Source organism: Mus caroli, unplaced genomic scaffold (genome assembly GCF_978045245.1).
Source record: "Mus caroli unplaced genomic scaffold, Mus_caroli_1 scaffold_5, whole genome shotgun sequence".
Classification (NCBI taxonomy): Eukaryota; Metazoa; Chordata; class Mammalia; order Rodentia; family Muridae; genus Mus; species Mus caroli.
The window spans coordinates 64337103-64354853 of NW_028227260.1; the positions used below are offsets into that span (position 1 = coordinate 64337103).

At 40.8% G+C, this 17751-nt stretch overlaps 1 protein-coding gene across 1 annotated transcript in view; it reads left to right on the forward strand.

Annotated features, from left to right (window-relative positions):
• The first annotated feature begins 6450 nt into the window (after positions 1–6450).
• Abcb7 (ATP binding cassette subfamily B member 7) overlaps positions 6451–17751 on the forward strand; it is a 135811-nt gene continuing 124510 nt past the window's right edge. Inside the window, exon 1 of the mRNA XM_021152859.2 lies at positions 6451–6690. Coding sequence (XP_021008518.2) covers positions 6451–6690 — 240 coding nt within the window. The remainder of the gene's footprint in view (positions 6691–17751) is intronic.

The window sequence follows — 17751 nt, forward strand, 5'->3', positions numbered from 1 at the left end:
TATAAGAGAGCAGGCTGAGCAAGCCAGGGGAGGCAAGCCAGTAAAGAACATCCCTCCGTGGCTTCTGCATCAGCTCCTGCTTCCTGACCTGCTCGAGTTCCAGTCCTGACTTCCTTTGGTGATGAACATCAGCATGGAAGTGTAAGCTGAATAAACCCTTTCCTCCCCAACTTGCTTCTTGGTCATGATGTTTGTGCAGGAATAGAAACCCTGACTAAGACAATCCCCAAACCCAGACTGAAGCTAGGACAGAGAATCACTCTGTGAAAACTGACAGTGAGCGTGCGTGTGCATGCGGGGGTAAGGGTCTGGGCATTGCTAAGGACAACATCCACACAGCTCATTGAACGTAGAGAGGTTGAACTGGTGCCTGCATGGAGACTTCACCCCTACTGTCTAGGCTCTTTGGTGACATACTCTGCGGGCTATGTAAAGAGAAACTTGGGCACCAACCCTGCCACAAAATCTTCCACCTATAATCTGTCCTACCTGCAAGATGTGTAGGAGCAAATGTGGGAGAATGTGTGGGAGTAGCCAACCAGTGTGTGGTTTAACTTGAGGCCCACCCCATGAGAGGGAACTCATAACCTACACTGCCTGGATGGCCAGGAACTGGAGACTGGATAGACCACAGATATAGGGTAGAACCAAACATGACTGGGGGAAAAAATCAATGAAATGTTTCCTGAAGATATTTTCCTGATATTCACACATAGATGGTATGTCCAGTCATCATCAGAGATGCTTCCTCCAGCAGCAGATGGGAGCAGGTGCAGAGACACAGCCAGACATTATGCAGAGAATGAGAGTCTAAGTTGGAGGTCTTCAACCAGTCCCCCCTTTGGAGCTTGGGAAACCTCTTTAAAGAGGAGAGGAAACTGAGGAGTCAGAGGGGATGGAGGACAGTAGGACACCCACAGAATCAACTTACCTGGGCTCATTAGGGCCCATAGAAACTAAAGTGGCAAACGTGGGGCCTGCATGGGTCTGTGCAAGGTTCTATTTATCTGCTATGGCTGTTTGTTTGGTGTTTTTGTGGGACTAACAGTGGGAGCATGTGTCTCTGACTCTATTGCCAGCTCTTGGGACATTTCCTCCTATTTGTTGCCTTGCTTAGCCTCATTATGGGGGCTTTTGCCTTGTCTTATTGTAGTTTGCTTTGTCAGGTTTGTTTATTGACTCTTGGAGGCCTGCTCTTTTCTGAAGGGAAACAGGGGGAGTGAATCTGGGAGAGAGGGGAAGTAGAGAGGAACCAGGAGGAGTGGAGGGAGAGGAAGCTGTGGTTGGGGGATATTGCATGAGAGAAGAGCCCTATTTTCAATAATCAAAAAAGAACATGAAGTTGCATGGGTGGAGGTGGGAGTGAATCTGGGAGGAGGTGGTGGTGGGGTGAATACGAACACAACGCATTGTGTGAAATTCTCAAAGAATTAATACAAATAGAATAACTAATTCCCCAGCAGGCCTTAAACTTTCAATCGTTCTGCCTTAGTCTGGTGAGTAGTTTGGATTGCAGGCCTGTGCCACCAAGCCCAGCTTGAATAAGAAGATTTTAATGGAAACAGGGCAATGTGGAGAGGCACTGGTGGCAGGGGGTAGATAAGGTACTCTTAGGAAGCTTTTTTAAGCAGATGACATTTGAGCTGAGACCTGAAGGGCAAGAAAAAGTCATTAACAAATCTGCAGGAGAGATGTTCCAGGCAGAGAGGAAGGCAAGTACAAAAGCCCTGAAGTGAGAAGTACTTCTGGCATTTTCAAGTAACAGAAAGATCCTGGTGGTCTTCACAAAATACACAGTATTTTCTTTAAATTCAGTAGGAAGAAGTGGAAAGAGCACCGTATTTGGAGTCATTAAATCTAGGTTTAGTCTCCATTCCCATTAACTCTGCAACCTCTGTCAAGCTGCAACCTGTTTCCTCATAAATATTCGATAAAACTGCTAATAAATAATACCCATCTTCCAGGGTTGATGGGAAAATTAAATAAGGTATAAAAAAAGGTACTTGATGAGTTGCAAAATGCTATCTACAATTAGATGAAATTATTGCATAAAGTATTATTGTGCAATCTGAGGCTGCAGCAGCTATTTATAGCAGCTTTTCTTGTATCTACTTCAGTATCTCTCTTTTAAAAAATTTGTTATTGGTTATTTTGTTTATTTATATTTCAAATGTTATCCCTCTTCCACATTTCCTCTCTAAAAACCCCCCATCCCACTCCCTCCCTCTACCTCCACAAGGGTGCTTCCTCACCCACCCACCCACCCACTCCTGCCTCACTGTCTTAACATTCAGATGCTGCAGGCCAAGTTGGCCTGTCTATTTCACTATCCTTTCTCTATTAACGTACAACTTCTATTTCATTTTATATTCCCAGGTACTATGGAAATTATGTTTGGTTTATTTAGTAAATAAATGTTTGCTCCTTTTTTGCTCATTAGAAAATAGCTACTTGAATATTCAAGGTTACTCACATTTTTTTTAATTGCAGAATTTCCTTAAAATGAACACCACTATAAAATACATTCACTCCCTTTAAAGACCTCAAAACTGGGTCTGCAGAGATGGCTCAGTAGTTAAGAGTACTTACTGCTCTCACAGAGGACCAAGGTTTAATTCCCAGCATGCATGTCAGGCAGCTAACACCTACCTGAAAACTACAGCTCCAGGACATCCAATACCCTCTTTTGGCTTCCGTGGGCTCCAGAACTCATGTGTACCCAAACACATACTAAAGGGACTCCTAATGAATTAATATTATATGAATATATTAGTGCACTTTCAACCCTCATCAGAGAATCTTGTCATTTATCTACTTTTTGAAGTAGAGATTAAAACATATCTGGTTAACATTCAGAGAATACTACCGGAGGATCCCGAAATACCTCTCCTGGGCATATATCCAGAAGATGTCCCAACAGGTAAGAAGGACACATGCTCCACTATGTTCATAGCAGCCTTATTTATAATAGCCAGAAGCTGGAAAGAACCCAGATGTCCCTCAACAGAGGAATGGATACAGAAAATGTGGTACATTTACACAATGGAGTACTACTCAGCTATTAAAAAGAATGAATTTATGAAATTCCTAGGCAAATGGATGGACCTGGAGGGCATCATCCTGAGTGAGGTAACACAATCACAAAGGAACTCACACAATATGTACTCACTGATAAGTGGATATTAGTCCAGAAACTTATGATACCCAAGATATAAGATACAATTTGCTAAACGCATGAAACTCAAGAAGAATGAAGACCAAAGTGTGGACACTGTGCCCCTTCTTAGAATTGGGAACAAAACACCCATGGAAAGAGTTACAGAGACAAAGTTTGGAGCTGTGACGAAAGGATGGACCATCTAGAGACTGCCATATCCAGGGATCCATCCCATAATCAGCTTCCAAACACTGACACCATTGCATACAGTAGCAAGATTTTGCTGAAAGGACCCAGATATAGCTGTCTCTTGTGAGAGTATGCCGGGGCCTAGCAAACACAGAAGTGGATGCTCACAGTCAGCTATTGGATGGATCACAGGGCCCCCAATGGAGGAACTAGAGAAAGTACCCAAGGAACTCAAGGGAACTGCAACCCTATAGGTGGAACAACAATATGAACTAACCAGTACCCCGAAGCTCTTGACTCTAGCTGCATATGTATCAAAAGATGGCCTAGTCGGCCATCACTGGAAAGAGAGGCCCATTGAACTTGCAAACTTTATATGCCCCAGTACAGGGGAACGCCAGGGCCAAAAAGTGGGAGTGGGTGGGTAGGGGAGTGGGGAGGAGGGTATGGGGGACTTTTGGGATAGCATTGGAAATGTAAATGAGGAAAATACCTAATAAAAATATTTTAAAAATTCAGAGAATAAGAGATCATGGAGTGACCAGCCCTATATGGGATAATCCATACCACATGCCTTCCTCCACTGACTCAGAGATTGCTGTGGAAGAGGAAATAACCTAAAAGTCACAGGTGAAGACACAAGAGGGCAACGGCACATATGACATCACAGTGCTTGGGACAGCATGCACATGTCCTGTGCAAGATCAAGTCAGACAAAATCCCAGCATGGAGAAAGGAAACGGTTTGGAAGTCCAGCTCCTAGTAGGAGACCAAGTGGCAGCTGATAACTGTTGAGGCAGGGAGGGCCAGGTTTCTTCAGATATGTGGTCCATAAGAAGCTGCCCATGTTCCAGTATATGGTCTTAAGCCCTTGCACATATAGACAGCACTATAGACTTACAAAACAAGTACATGAAGTTTGCAGAGAGAAGTGGTGGAAATAGGGGAACATTTGCAGGGGAGGGAATGGGTCAGTGGGAGATTAGAGCAAACTACATTATATATATGTATTTATGAAATTCTCGATAAAGAAGAGGGAAAAACAGTGTCAAGTCAATTTGTGTGTTTGTCAAGTCAATTCCTGTATTTTTTTCTCATTTCATTTCAGAAGAAAAATTAATTTCTTATCACCTTAAAAAATAAATCTTTAAGCCAGGTGTGGTGGCACATGCCTTTAATCCCAGCACTTGGGAGGCAGAGGCAGGCTGATTTCTGAGTTTGAGGCCAGCCTGGTCTACAGAGTGAGTTCCAGGACAGCCATGACTACACAGAGAAACCCTGTCTCGAAAAAAAAAAAAGAAAAAAACAAAAACCAACAACAAAAAATATTTAAAGACCTCAATAATGTTGCTTCATGTCAATAGTACCTATTGGTATTTCTAGTAAAAGCCCAGATTTTGAGAAATTATCTATAGTCTCAGATGTGGGTATTTCATAAATTTAAAATCATTTTCTGATTGAAATATAGGATTCTACATGGCTTCTTGAAATTTTCATTTAGTTTTATGTTTAAGAAGTAGGCAATGGGGGCTGGAGACTTGGTTTAGCAATTAGGAGCACATTGCTAAATGTGATCTTGCTAAATGTGATCTTTGTTCTTGCAAAGGATCTGGGTTCAATTCCTATTCATACAGATGGTAACTCATGACTAATTATAGGGCCACTGAAACTTTTTCTAATCCAACACTTCCAACTCTTAAGCCAAATACTGTTAATCCAGCATAGTTTGATGGATATACAAGTATGATCATTTTACTCTCCTGATTAAGGCATTCGATAGCTGCAGCACACAGCATTAATTTCTTAAGACAAAATTGAAGGCCTTTTGCCATCAAGAGTTTCTGTTCACCCTGTTCCATCTCCTACTATTTTGCCATACACTTTCTGGACTCCTGAGCCTCAAAGTTTTCTTATGAATTCCTTCTTTTAATATAGCCATCTTCTTTACATGTGTGGAGGGATAGTCAGCCTCTTTAATCTGAAATTCTAATTATCTTCTTCCCCAGAAACCTAGTGAGTGATATGGAAGAAAGTGAAGCTAGCTGCATGGGCCATATATATCTTTTGTCTTTTTTCATGACATCTCTCATTAGTTTATAATGCTTCTACAGAATTAATTCAAGATTACTTACCTGCCTTGTGTAAAAACTTTGAAAATGAGCCTGGTGTGGTTATGCCTGCTTTTAATTCCAGCAATCCAGAGGCAAGGACAGGGGGACATTGGAATTTGAGGCCAGCCTGGTTTGCATAGCAAGTTCCAAGTTCCACCTTAGCCAGGTCTTTATAAGAAGGGGAGAGAGAGAGAGAGAGAGAGAAGTGTTTAAGGAGAGATTTTTGAGAATGCATTAATGAAATTGTACCTTCTTGACTCCAGGTTTTCAAGTAGCATTTATATTTTGAAATTGTTTCCCAGATACTTGTAAACATATTTCCATGGTATTTGGTTTGATTATAGTGCTGACAAAATAATACAAATGTGTCTTTAAATATGCACTTTACTATATAACATGTTCACTTACCATCGACCTAGCAGTTTTTAAATAAGGGACTCTGAAGAAACCAAAGGGAAGAGCTACAAGGAGGCAAATTAATGGAATGAAATATGCGTGTACCCCGAGAGCTCCTTGTCCCAACAGCAAAAGACCAAAGGCAAATCAGGAAAATAAAAGGTTTTACAATGAAGGCGGCGACTCTCACTTGTGAAGCCTTCTCCAGGGGAAAACTTGTCTGTACTTTAATCCTCAACGTTAATGCACAGGGAGAATGAGAGTTATGCAGAGTGGAGCATGGCATTGAGTTGGAGACAAGAAAGGAATAGAATGGCAGACAAGATAGGGTTGTCATATTTACCAAAGGCACACTTGGGACATAATTATCCCAATCATTTGTTTTTTATCTGAAATAACATTTAAGTGGGTAATCCTGTATTTTATCTGTCAACGCTAAGAAAAGAGAGAAGGACAATGGTAGTCTGATGGTCTGGGCTGTGCAAGAAAAAGCCCGAGTCTCCCGGGGGAAAAAGAGCAAAGCTCTACCTAAGCACATGCATCTTCAGACACAAGCTATTTCCGGTGTCGGACGCGAGCGGGGGGAGGGGAGAAGCAATGAAAGCCGCGGCACTCAGTCCGCCGGCGTCCCACAATCCTCCTCTCTCGGTTCCTTTTTCCTCGCTCAAGATGGCGCTGCTCGCGATACATTCCTGGCGCTGGGCAGCCGCGGCGGTCGCTTTCGAAAAGCACAAGCATTCGGCAGTTCTGACCCGGGCTCTAGTCTCCATCTGCGGCTCAGGCCCGCGATGGAGTTCGTCCCAGCGCGGCGCGTCAGGAAGCGCTCGGCTGTCCCAGGTGTGTGGCCGCGCGCTTGGGAGAGCAGGGTGAAGGACAGGGGAACCTGGTAGGGAAAGGGTTGCCCTTGTGACCTCAGGTCAGAGGGAGCGCGCCTAAGGAAGATTGTCAGGGCGAGCTCAAGAGTGGCGGCGAGGGTAGGAAGTTAGGGTTAGGAATTGGAGGCGGAGAGGAAGAACACGTTTGGGGACAGCAGAGAGCCGGGAGGTTTCAGGCACGGGGCACCTGCAGTGCCGGCGTCCTGTAGGGCTTTGCCGCTTGTTTTGTAAGTGAGTGGCAGACCGGGCTGCTTCCAAAAGTTCCTCTTGGAATTTGATGCTGAGCGGCCCGTGCTTCAGAGTGTACTAGAGCGGGAGTATGAAATTGCGAGTGCACTTCAACAGGACAGGACGCCACCTATAAACAAGTAGCACATTTAATTGGTACGTTAACTCCCTCAACTGACAGGCGAGCTCGCTCGGAGGCAAAAACCATAATTATCCTTTTCTCCAAAATGTACACTGCTCGAAGACAGAAGCTTTGTTATCTTTTGCTATGACTATTCAATTATGTTCTTTGTGCATTCCCTTAGTGTGGCAGTGATTATGCTACCTCGAAATATTGGCTACCATTAGCTCATTCAATAAGAGTTTGTTTTTAAAAATCGTCTGTGGTACTTGTACTTCAGTTTATGTTTTTTTTTTTTCTTATATATTGACAACATTTTAATTGCCACCACGTGTTCATCAGTATAACCTTAACATACTGTCATTTTGTTTGGAAAGCAGTTTCTTAAATTATGACTCCCTGTCAACAAATATTTAATGTCTACCTCTATAATCATAAACACTGTTTAGATAACAGAAGTCAAGAGAAGCATACAGTTAGGCCTTCAAGCGTTGTGGTTTGGTTTGGTTTTTACAGACAAGGTCTTGTTTTGTAGTTCCGTTAGGCCTTGAGTGTGTGATCCTCCTGCTTCAGCCTACCGAGTACTGGGATGCCAGGCATAAAGTGACAAGGATTGTACAATTTTTAAAATTGAAATATGTTTGAAATCGACAAATAATTGTGTATATTTGTGCAGTGTGGTGTGATATTTGATACATGGATGTAAGGGATCAGTTTAGAGTAATTGGTATAGTTTGCATCCTGAACACTTGTTATTAGTATAGAGAATAATATTTTAGAGGTGGAAAGAGTCTTTACTATAATGCTATGAAATGTCAGTGATTAGATCAGCACTATTTTTTTTAGGTGAAATAAAGTAATATAGAAAAGAAACTCTAGGTTTTTCGGATATTAAGGGAGGAATAGTCTTGTGAACTTTTGTTCACACATTCCCATAGAATGTGATTACTGGGATGGGCTATGAAATGTTTTTCTTTCTTTTTTTTTTTTTTTTTTTTTTGCATTATGCTCTAGAACCATAGCCACTCACTTGTTGCAGCCATTAAAATAAAAAAAAAAAAAAGTTTCTTTGGCCTATTAGCCACATTCCAGGTATTTAATAGCCAGGTGTGGCTGGGATGTGTTGACAACATAGCTAAAGCTGTTGAACAATATGGTTTTAAAGAATATGATATCTAGCCCTTCTAATTTTGCAGATGAGGAAACTAAGCCACAAAAATTGATAAATGAAAGCCTTCAAGGCTATTCGTTCATTTATTGCCTTCTTTGTGTCAGGTACTTATGAAATAATACTCTGGTAGTCACCAAGGACACAGTAAATGTTGACTTGTACTAATAATGACTAGAATACTATTAATGGTGGGAAACACCTTAAGTATAAAAATTATTGTTAAAATCAGAGGATTTTTATATACTATTTAAACTGTATAGTTCCTTATACAGCTGCTTCTGGACTATAGTATTTCTACTAAAAAGATTTATAAATCATGTTGCAGTTCTGGGGATGAAACCCAAGGCCTTATATATGCTTGGCAAGCATTCTATCACTGAGCTGCATCCCCACTGCATGAATTTTGTATACGTTGTAGTTTATATTATTAACATTTAAAATAGTACATATTGTGGTATCATGTACTTTCTTAGCATGTTTTAGCATTAACCGTCTGGGTTTGTATTAATCCTGACACTCAACAACACCTTGTGTTCGTTTGTAATTCATCCATTTAAAAGGACATATTAATGGATTCTACATAATCAGTGATATATACCACCATTGCCACATGCAATTGCCTCAAAAAGAAACATACTTTTTGTCTGTCTTTTTATGCCTTTGTTCGTCTGACCAGGTCTAAGCAACCACTAACTTATACATTCTTTATACATTTGTCTATTCTGGACATTTAATATGAATGGGATTATTTGATATGTGGTCTCTTTGTTTGATGTTGTTTCCTAAAAACATTGTCTCCTGTAACTAAGGCTGACTGGACTTGAAAACCTTCTATGTAGCCTAGTCCATAATCAGTCTATGAACTGATTATAAGAAATGCACTACCTACCATACCTCTCAGTATATGACCTTTTTTGACTGTTGCTTTCATTTTGCATTATTTTTAAAGGGTTGTTTAATTATGGCACATGTGTATACTACATTATTTGTTGAGGCCAAATAATGGTTTGGATATACAAGGTCATTTTGGATTTTCTTTTTTAATGGGCTTACTAAGTAGCCTTGGCTGATCTGGAATTTGATATGTAGACCATGTTGTCCTTTAGCTCATGAAGTGTTAGAATTAAAGGTACGTGCCACCATACCTGGCATGGTTAGGGTTAGTCCCGAGTTTCTTTCTTTTTTTCTTTAAATTTTTTTTTTATGTGCATTGGTATTTTGCTTGCATACATGTCAATGTGAGGGTGTCAGATCCCCTGGAAGTAGAGTTATAGATCACTGTGAGCTGCTATGTAGGGGCTGAGAATTGAATCCAGGTCCTCTTAACAGCCTGTGCTCTTAACTGTCGAGTCGTCTGTCTCTCCAGCCACATAGCTTGATGATTTCTTGCTGTCTACTCCTTTTGTGTGTGATTTCTTCTTTTGTTGTAGGCCTTCAGTTAAGTTACTAGTATGAGAGCTCTCCAATTTTTTAGGTAGGTACTTGTGTAGGTACTTCATTCTGTCCCATGCATTTGGGTATATGGTGTTCTCGTTTTCACTCAACTCTGGAAAGCCTTTAATTTTTTTTTTTATTTAATTTCTGTCTTGACACGTTCTTTTTCATTCACTAGAGAGTCGCTCAGTTTTCATGAGTTTATAAGCTTTCTGTTGTTGATATCTAGATTTAATCTGGTAGTAAGAGGATTCAGGGTGTTATTTCAATTTTCTTGTATCTATTGAGATTTGATTTGTGTCTGAGTATGTGGTAATTTTTAGAGAAAGTTTCATGAGGTACTGAGAAGGTAAATTCTTCTGTGTTTGGGTGAAATGTTCTGTAAATATGCTAGGTCGTCCATTTGGTTAATTACAAGTTGAGTTAGCTCTATTTCTCTGTTTAGTTTCTGTCTGGATGACTCATCAGTTGCTTGAAGTCTCCCACTGTCAGTGTGTGAGGGTCAGTATGTGATTTAAACTGTAGTAGTGTTTCTTTTATCAACTTGCATGCCCTTGTGTTTGGAACATAGATGTTCAAATTGCAATGTCTTCTGGGTGGCGTTTGCCTTTGAGTATGTCTTCCCCTAACTTTTCTGATTAGTTTTGGTTTGAAGTCTATTTTGTTAAATATTAAAATGGTGACTCAAGCTTAGATCCATTTCCTTGGAATATCATTTTCTATTTTTTTTTATCCTGAGTTGATGTCCATCCTTGATGTTAGGTGTTTTTCTTTGATGTAGCAGCAGGATGGATGCTGTTTTCCCATCCATTTTGTTGTCTCTGTTAGGGAATTGAGACCACTGACGTTTAGAGATGTCAATAAGCAGTGCTTGTTGATTCCTGCTATTTTATGGTTTTTCTGGTGGTAATGGTGGCAGTAGTGTGTATATATCTGTGTAAGTGTGTGCTTCCCCGTCGTTAATTTGCTGGTCTGGAATTATTTATTCCTTTGCTTTCTTACACGTGACTAACCATTTTAAGTTGGATTTCCCACTCTAATGCCTTCTGTAGGACTGAATTTTAGATAGATATTCCTTAAATTTGGTTTTGTCATCGAATGTCTTTATTTTCCCCATCTATTTTGATTGAACATTTTGCTGTATATAGAAGTTTGGGCTGGCATCTTGGAGTCTCAGAGTCTGTAGACCATCTGTCCAAGTCCTTATGGCTTATAGAGTCTCCATTGATATAAGTCATGTGTTATTCTAGTAGGTCTTCCTTTATATGCTACTTGGTCTTTTTTCCTTCTTTTTTTTTTTTTTTTTTTTTTGAGACAGGGTTTCTTTGTGTAGCCCTGGCTGTCCTGGAACTCACTCTGTAGACCAGGCTGGCCTCGAACTCAGAAGTCTGCCTGCTTCTGCCTCCCAAGTGCACCACCACACCCAGCTTTCTTTTCTTTTCTTTTCTTTTCTTTTCTTTTCTTTTCTTTTCTTTTCTTTTCTTTCTTTTCTTTCTTTCTTTCTTGTTTTCCTTCTTTCTTTGTTCTGTACATTTTGTGTTTTGATTATTATGTGTTGAGGGGACTTTTTGTTCTGGTCAAGTCTATTTGGTGTTGTATGCCTATCTTTAGGTTAGGTAAATTTTTAAAAATATTTATTTTTTCTTTTTTTAAAAAATGGATTCTTTTCTCATCTTATATCTTCTGATTACAGTTTCCCCTCCCTATACTTCTTTCAGTTCTCCCTCCCTCCCTCCCATCTGGATCTACTCCCTTTCTGTCTCTCATTAAAAAGGATAGTAAAATATAACAAAATAAAATACAACAAGATAAAACAAGGCATACCAACAGAAGGAAGAGAGCCCAAGAGAAGGCACAAGTATTAGAGATCCACTTGTTCACACACACTCACGAGTGCCATAAAAATACTGAAAGCTATAGCACATATGCAGAGGTCCTGGTGTAGACCTATGCAGGCAGAGCTTGAGCTTTCTACTTAAGTATCTGTGAGTTCATATGAGCTTTACTTGGTCCATTTAGAGGGACTTGCTCTCCTGGTGTTCTTCATTCACTTTGGCTCTTACAATCTTTCTACCTCTTCTTCTGCAGGGTTCCCTGAGCCCTGAGGGAAGGGATTTGATGGAGACATTTCATTTAGACCTGTGTGTTTTAAGGTCTGGTTGGCTGGTGCTCCCCACCCCCAGTAATGTCTGGCTGTAGGTCTCTCTGTTCCTATTTGCTTCAAGAGGCCTCATTGCCGAAGGCAATACCTGTACAGCTCATTGAACAGGGAAGGTACTCTGCAGGCTAAAAGAGAAACTTAAACACCAACCCAGCCACAAAACCTTTGATCTTTGTAATGACAGCACAATATGCTAGGGCAGTGTTGACACAAAGCTTGTGGGAGTAACCAACCAAAGTCTGATTTGACTTCCATGAGATGGAAACTCTATCAGACATTGCTTGAGTTGCCAAGAACCAGTAGATGGCTCAGAGACCTAAGGTAAAACAAGTACTACTGGTCTTAAAAACAACAACACGTAAGGTAAGCCCAGTGTGGTGGCTCATACCTTTAACCCAGCACCTGGGAGGCAGAGGCAGGTAAATCTCTGAGTTTGAGGACAGCAAGTTCTGGTGCACCCAAAGTTGTTACACAGAGTAACCCTCTTGAAAAACCAAAAAAAAAAAAAAAAAAAAAAAGAGTAGAGAAATTTGTGATGCTTCAAAAAATATTTCCTGTGTCTTTCATCTTCTTCCTGTTTTGCTGTTATTCTTGGATTTCATCATTTCATAGGGTTCATGATTTCCTGGATGTTTTGTGCCAGGAGTTTTTTAGACTTAGCATTTTCTTTGACTCATGTATATGTTTCTTCTATTGTATCTTCAGTGCCTGAGATTCTTTCTTGCATCTCTTATATTCTGTCGGTGAGGCTTGCCACTGAGTTTTCTGTTTAAGTTCTTACAGTTTTCATTTCAGATTTCTTTCAGTTTGGATTTTCTATACTGATTCTCTTTCCACTTGCAGGTCTTGAAAACTGATTTATTCATTTCTTCCCACTGTGTGTTTGTGTTTTCATAGATTTCTTTAAGGGATTATTCATTTCATCTATAAGGATTTCCATCATATTTATGAAGGCTATATTAGGGTCTTTGTCTTGAGCTCCTATGTTGTAATACTAAGGGTCTACTCTGGTAGTTTCTGGCCTCTAGTGAAAACATATTTATTGTCTTGGCTCTTAATCATTTTTTAGGTTGTTTTTATACTGGCATTTAGGCATCTGGGGTTGTGAAGATTTTAATTCTAGGTGCTAATATCTGGTCTTTGTTGGGTGGGTATTTCCTTGGTTTCTGTTGTTCTCTCTGATTCTTAGGAGACTATGGTGGCTGTGTGCTGCCTGGTAGGAAATTCTGAGATCCTGATAGGTGATGCTACTCTGGGATTCTGAGTAAAATGTGTTCCTGCTTATTGCAACCTGCGACTTAGGATGGGCATGGACTGGGGGCAGTGGAAGGGCTTCACAAAGAGGGAGGGAAGCGGGGTGTTCTGCCAGGATCTTCTCATTCCCCTGGGAACGGGGCAGAGAGTGAGGAGAGGCTTCAGCAGGAGGTCTGCTACAGATCTAGGGATGGGACAGGGGGATTGGATTTGGAGGAGAGGAGAGAGATGAAGGTCTGCAGTTAGCTTACCTGTTCTCCTGGTCGGTCAGGGGTGCTTATTTATCACTTCTAGCTCTGTTCCTCCTCTTGTGTATTCGAGTTATGAAATGGAGTTATTTCCCCAGCTTGGTAGAGCTGGACTTTTACTCCCTTCTTTGTGATGTCATTTGCAAATGCATTGCTTACATGCTAAAATTTTAACACATTACAAAAATACACCAGTGATTTCATAGTTGCCTTTTACATCAGATTAAATATGAAAGTTGAAAAATTCTGCATTTATTCCTGAAAAATGTGCATTTATAGTTATATAATTACCTTTTCTGATGTTCTGGTCTTTTATGTGTGTATAAACCTGAATTATTCTTTTTTTAAATTTATTATTATATCTAAGTACACTGTAGCTGTCTTCAGATGCACCAGAAGAGGGTGTCAGATGTCATTATGGATGGTTGTGAGCCACCATGTGGTTGCTGGGATTTGAACTCAGGACCTTCAGAAGGGCAGTCGGTGCTCTTAACCACTGAGCCATCTCTCCAGCCCCCTGAATTATTCTTGAACCTACCCTTTTTTCAGTCCTGAGAAGTTCCCTCAGTTGTTTCTTGTTTGTTTGGGGTTTTTTGTTGTTGTTTTTTGGGTTTTTTTGTTTTGTTTTGTTTTTTGTTTTTGGTTTTTCGAGACAAGGTTTCTCTGTATAGCTCTGGCTGTCCTGGAACTCACTCTGTAGACCAGGCTGGCCTCGAACTCAGGAATCTGCCTGCCTCTGCCTCCCGAGTGCTGGGATCAAAGGTGTGCACCACCACTGCCCGGTTCCAGTTGTTCTTTTGTAAATGATTCTTTACTAACCACTTCTCCCAGTTTTTGCTCCCAAGGGAATATCTTTATTTCACTCCAGACTTTTTTGTTTGTTTTTGTTTTGTTTTGTTTTTGAAATATGGTTTCTCTGTGTAGTCCAGGTTGTCCTGGAACTCACTCTGTAGACCAGGCTGGCCTCAAACTCATAGAGATCTCCCTGCTTCTACTTCCCAAGTGCTGGGAACAAAGGCGTGTCCCACCATGCTCGGCTTCACTGCAGGTTTTGAGTGGTCTCTTTGCTTGATAGCTTTTTCCACCCTTTAAGAATATTTGTATGTGGTAACTGATTATGCTCTGGCTTCCTTTTTTACCCTGCCAAGAAATGTGCTCTTAATTTGAGGATTCATTTGTTAGGAAGAAGTTGTTTTCTTGAAGAGTTTTCACCTTGATTTTGACTTTTAGTATAGGTGTCTGAGGGTGTTTTTGTGGTTTTTTTTTCTACTAGTTAAACATCTTGGGTGTGTATGTTGCTCTGGTTGTTAATGAACTTGGAAAGTTTTCAGCCATTTTTTCATCAATTTTTTTCTTCCACTTTTCTACTCTGCATCTGGTATATGGCATGCTTAAAATTCTCATATTTTCTGGGGTTCCGCGTTTTTCACCACTCTTGTTTTCTGTTACTCACTTTGTATAATTTGATCTGTCTTTACAATTACTAAATCTTTTGCCATTTCAAATATACTGTTTAGCTCATCTAATGAATTCTAAAGTTAGAACACTTTGTACTCCAGTATTTCTGCTCCTTTTAAAAATAGTATATTAGCTGGGCTTCATGGTGCACACCTTTAATCCTAGCTCTTGGGAGGCAGAGGGAACGGATCTCTGAGTTTGAGGCCAGGCTGATCTACAGATAATTTTCCAGGATAGCCAGGGCTACACAGAGAAACCCTGTGTTAAAAAAAACAAAAACCAGCCAGGCGTGGTGGCGCACGCCTTTGATCCCAGCACTCGGGAGGCAGAGGCAGGCAGATTCCTGAGTTCGAGGCCAGCCTGGTCTACAGAGTGAGTTCCAGGACAGCCAGGGCTACACAGAGAAACCCTGTCTCAAAAAACCAAAAACCAAAAACAAAAAACCCCCAAAACCAAAAAACCCAAAAACCCCAAACCAAAAACCAAACAAGCAAAACAGTACAAACAAAAATTAGTTTATTGATATTCTTTGACAAGATATTGTCATGACATCTTTCTTTACTTTTTCAATATAATTCACTTTAGTCTTTGAGCATATCTATAACTACTATTTTGAAGGCCCTTTCTCTCTAATCTTAGAATGTTTCTTTACACCCATAGGCATTTCCTTTTGACTTTTTTCCCCAGGTTATATTTTACTGGTTCTTGACTTGTGCCATGCTTATTTTTGTTTTTGAAGCCAGCCATTTTAGATAATATTTACAGCAAATCTGTGTACTGGTCTGCTCCCTCCTAGAGCCCATTATTCACTTATTTGTTTAGAAACTAGTGGGTTATTTTAGTGCTTTCTGCCTTATGACTGCTGTAAGTACTAACCCTCTTACTTTGCTTCTCAGGAGGCACGGTCTCTTTATTGTATGCCTGCAGTCAGCCTGGGATGATAATGGTTTGGGCAGGGATCTCTTTGTGTCTTGCCCAGTTACCTACAGTAGTTGCTGGCAGATTGTTTTCAACATGCCCTGGGGCATAAATTGTTGCACTTACTCAAAACTGTGTTCTTTTGAAGAGATGGTTGCTAAGGTAGGTGTTTGAGACATTTTTTTTTTTTTTGACTCCAAGCAGGCCTTGTCTGGCTGTCTGGATCCTCAGATTTTTGGTTTTCTCAGGCACACCAGCTTTCCTGGTTTAGTTTCTGAGCTATAATTCTACCAGTCCCTTCCCAATTAATTGTCTGTGCGTTTAAGAAAAACTTTAAGTCTCAAATGTCCTTTATATCTAGTGGCAAACGTCATCAATTATTTTTAAAATTTTGTTTGTGCTATATTAACTCTGCATATGTATATGCACGTGTGTGTGCGTGTGTGTGTGTGTGTGTGTGTGTGTGTGTGTGTGTAGATATGTGTGTGCCTGCAGAGACCAGAGAAAGGAGTCATTCCTCTTGAGCTGGAGTCACAGGAACTTGTGTGCTCCCTGAAGTGGGGAACTGGGAATTTGAACTTAGGTCCCATGGAAGTACATTATGGCAGTATGTGATCTTAACCTCTGAGCCATCTCCCCATCCCCTGTGGTCAATTCTTACTCCTAGAAAAATCTCCTATGAACAGCCTGGAGCTGGAGGGGGCTGGAGTTGTTCACTTGTGAGTGATAGCCTCACCAGTTCGGGAGTTGAGTGCTGGGGTGAAGAAGTGGAAGCAGTGGCTTACCTCACATAGCACCAATGTGTTATAAGCCAGGATCAAGGTAGTTGATCTTCCTTCTCAATAGTGGCACACCCAAGGTAGAGAGAGTTTTATTTAGCTCTTGAGCACAGTAGATCAGAGCTTAGCTTTAGAATGCTGTCACTGGGGTCAAAGGGGAGCACTGCCGATGCCCTGCCGTTCTCAGAAAGGTAGCAATTGAACTAGAACCTTCAGGTGTGACTCTGTGCTAATCTCAAGATGACTTTCTAGAATGTGACCTGGGAGGGAAACGAAATGGGTTCTGGGTCATCTCTTAAGTGATTTTACTACTCTTTCTGAGCCCTTGGAGACTTTCTAATGTAAATCTTATTCCATATGCTAAATGGCTCTTTTATGATTTTTTTTTACCAGTTTTGCTGGGGGTGGACTACTTCAGTAAGTATGTTCATTTCAATTGTAGAATATTCTTTTTGATCTTATTTGAAACAGCCTCTTGTAATATATCTGGCTAGCCTAGAACTTCTCATATTGTACTGGCTGGTTTTGTGTGTCAACTTGACACAGCTGGAGTTATCACAGAGAAAGGAGCTTCAGTTGAGGAAATGCCTCCCTGAGATACAACTGTAAGGCATTTTCTCAATTAGTTAGTGATCAAGGGGGAAAGGCCCCTTGTGGGTGGTGCCATCTCTGGGCTGGTAGTCTTGGTTCTATAAGAGAGCAGGCTGAGCAAGCCAGGGGAAGCAAGCCAGTAAGGAACATCCTTCCATGGCCTCTGCATCAGCTCCTGCTTTCTGACCTGCTTGAGTTCCAGTCCTGACTTCCTTTGGTGATGAACAGCAATATGGAAGTGTAAGCTGAATAAACCCTTTCCTCCCCAACTTGCTTCTTGGTCATGATGTTTGTGCAGGAATAGAAACCCTGACTAAGACACATATATACACCAGTCTAGTTTCAGACTTACAGTGATTGTTCTTGTCTTGGCCTCCCTACTGCTGGAATTACAGCCATGCTTTATCGATAATCTCATACCCTCATTGCATTCAACAAAACAGTCTTGGTTTTTTCTTTTTAGTTTATAGGAGATAGTCTCAGTGAGGCTTAGGCCACCTTTTATTTTAGTATGCTTACATTGTGTGTTTCTTGTGGAAAATGTTTTAGATCCTGCGGTGGTTTGAATGAAGTGGCTCTCATAGGCTCATACTCTTAAATACTTGGTCCTCAGTTCGTAGAGCTGTTTGAGAAGGATTAGGAGCTGTGGCCTTGTTAGAA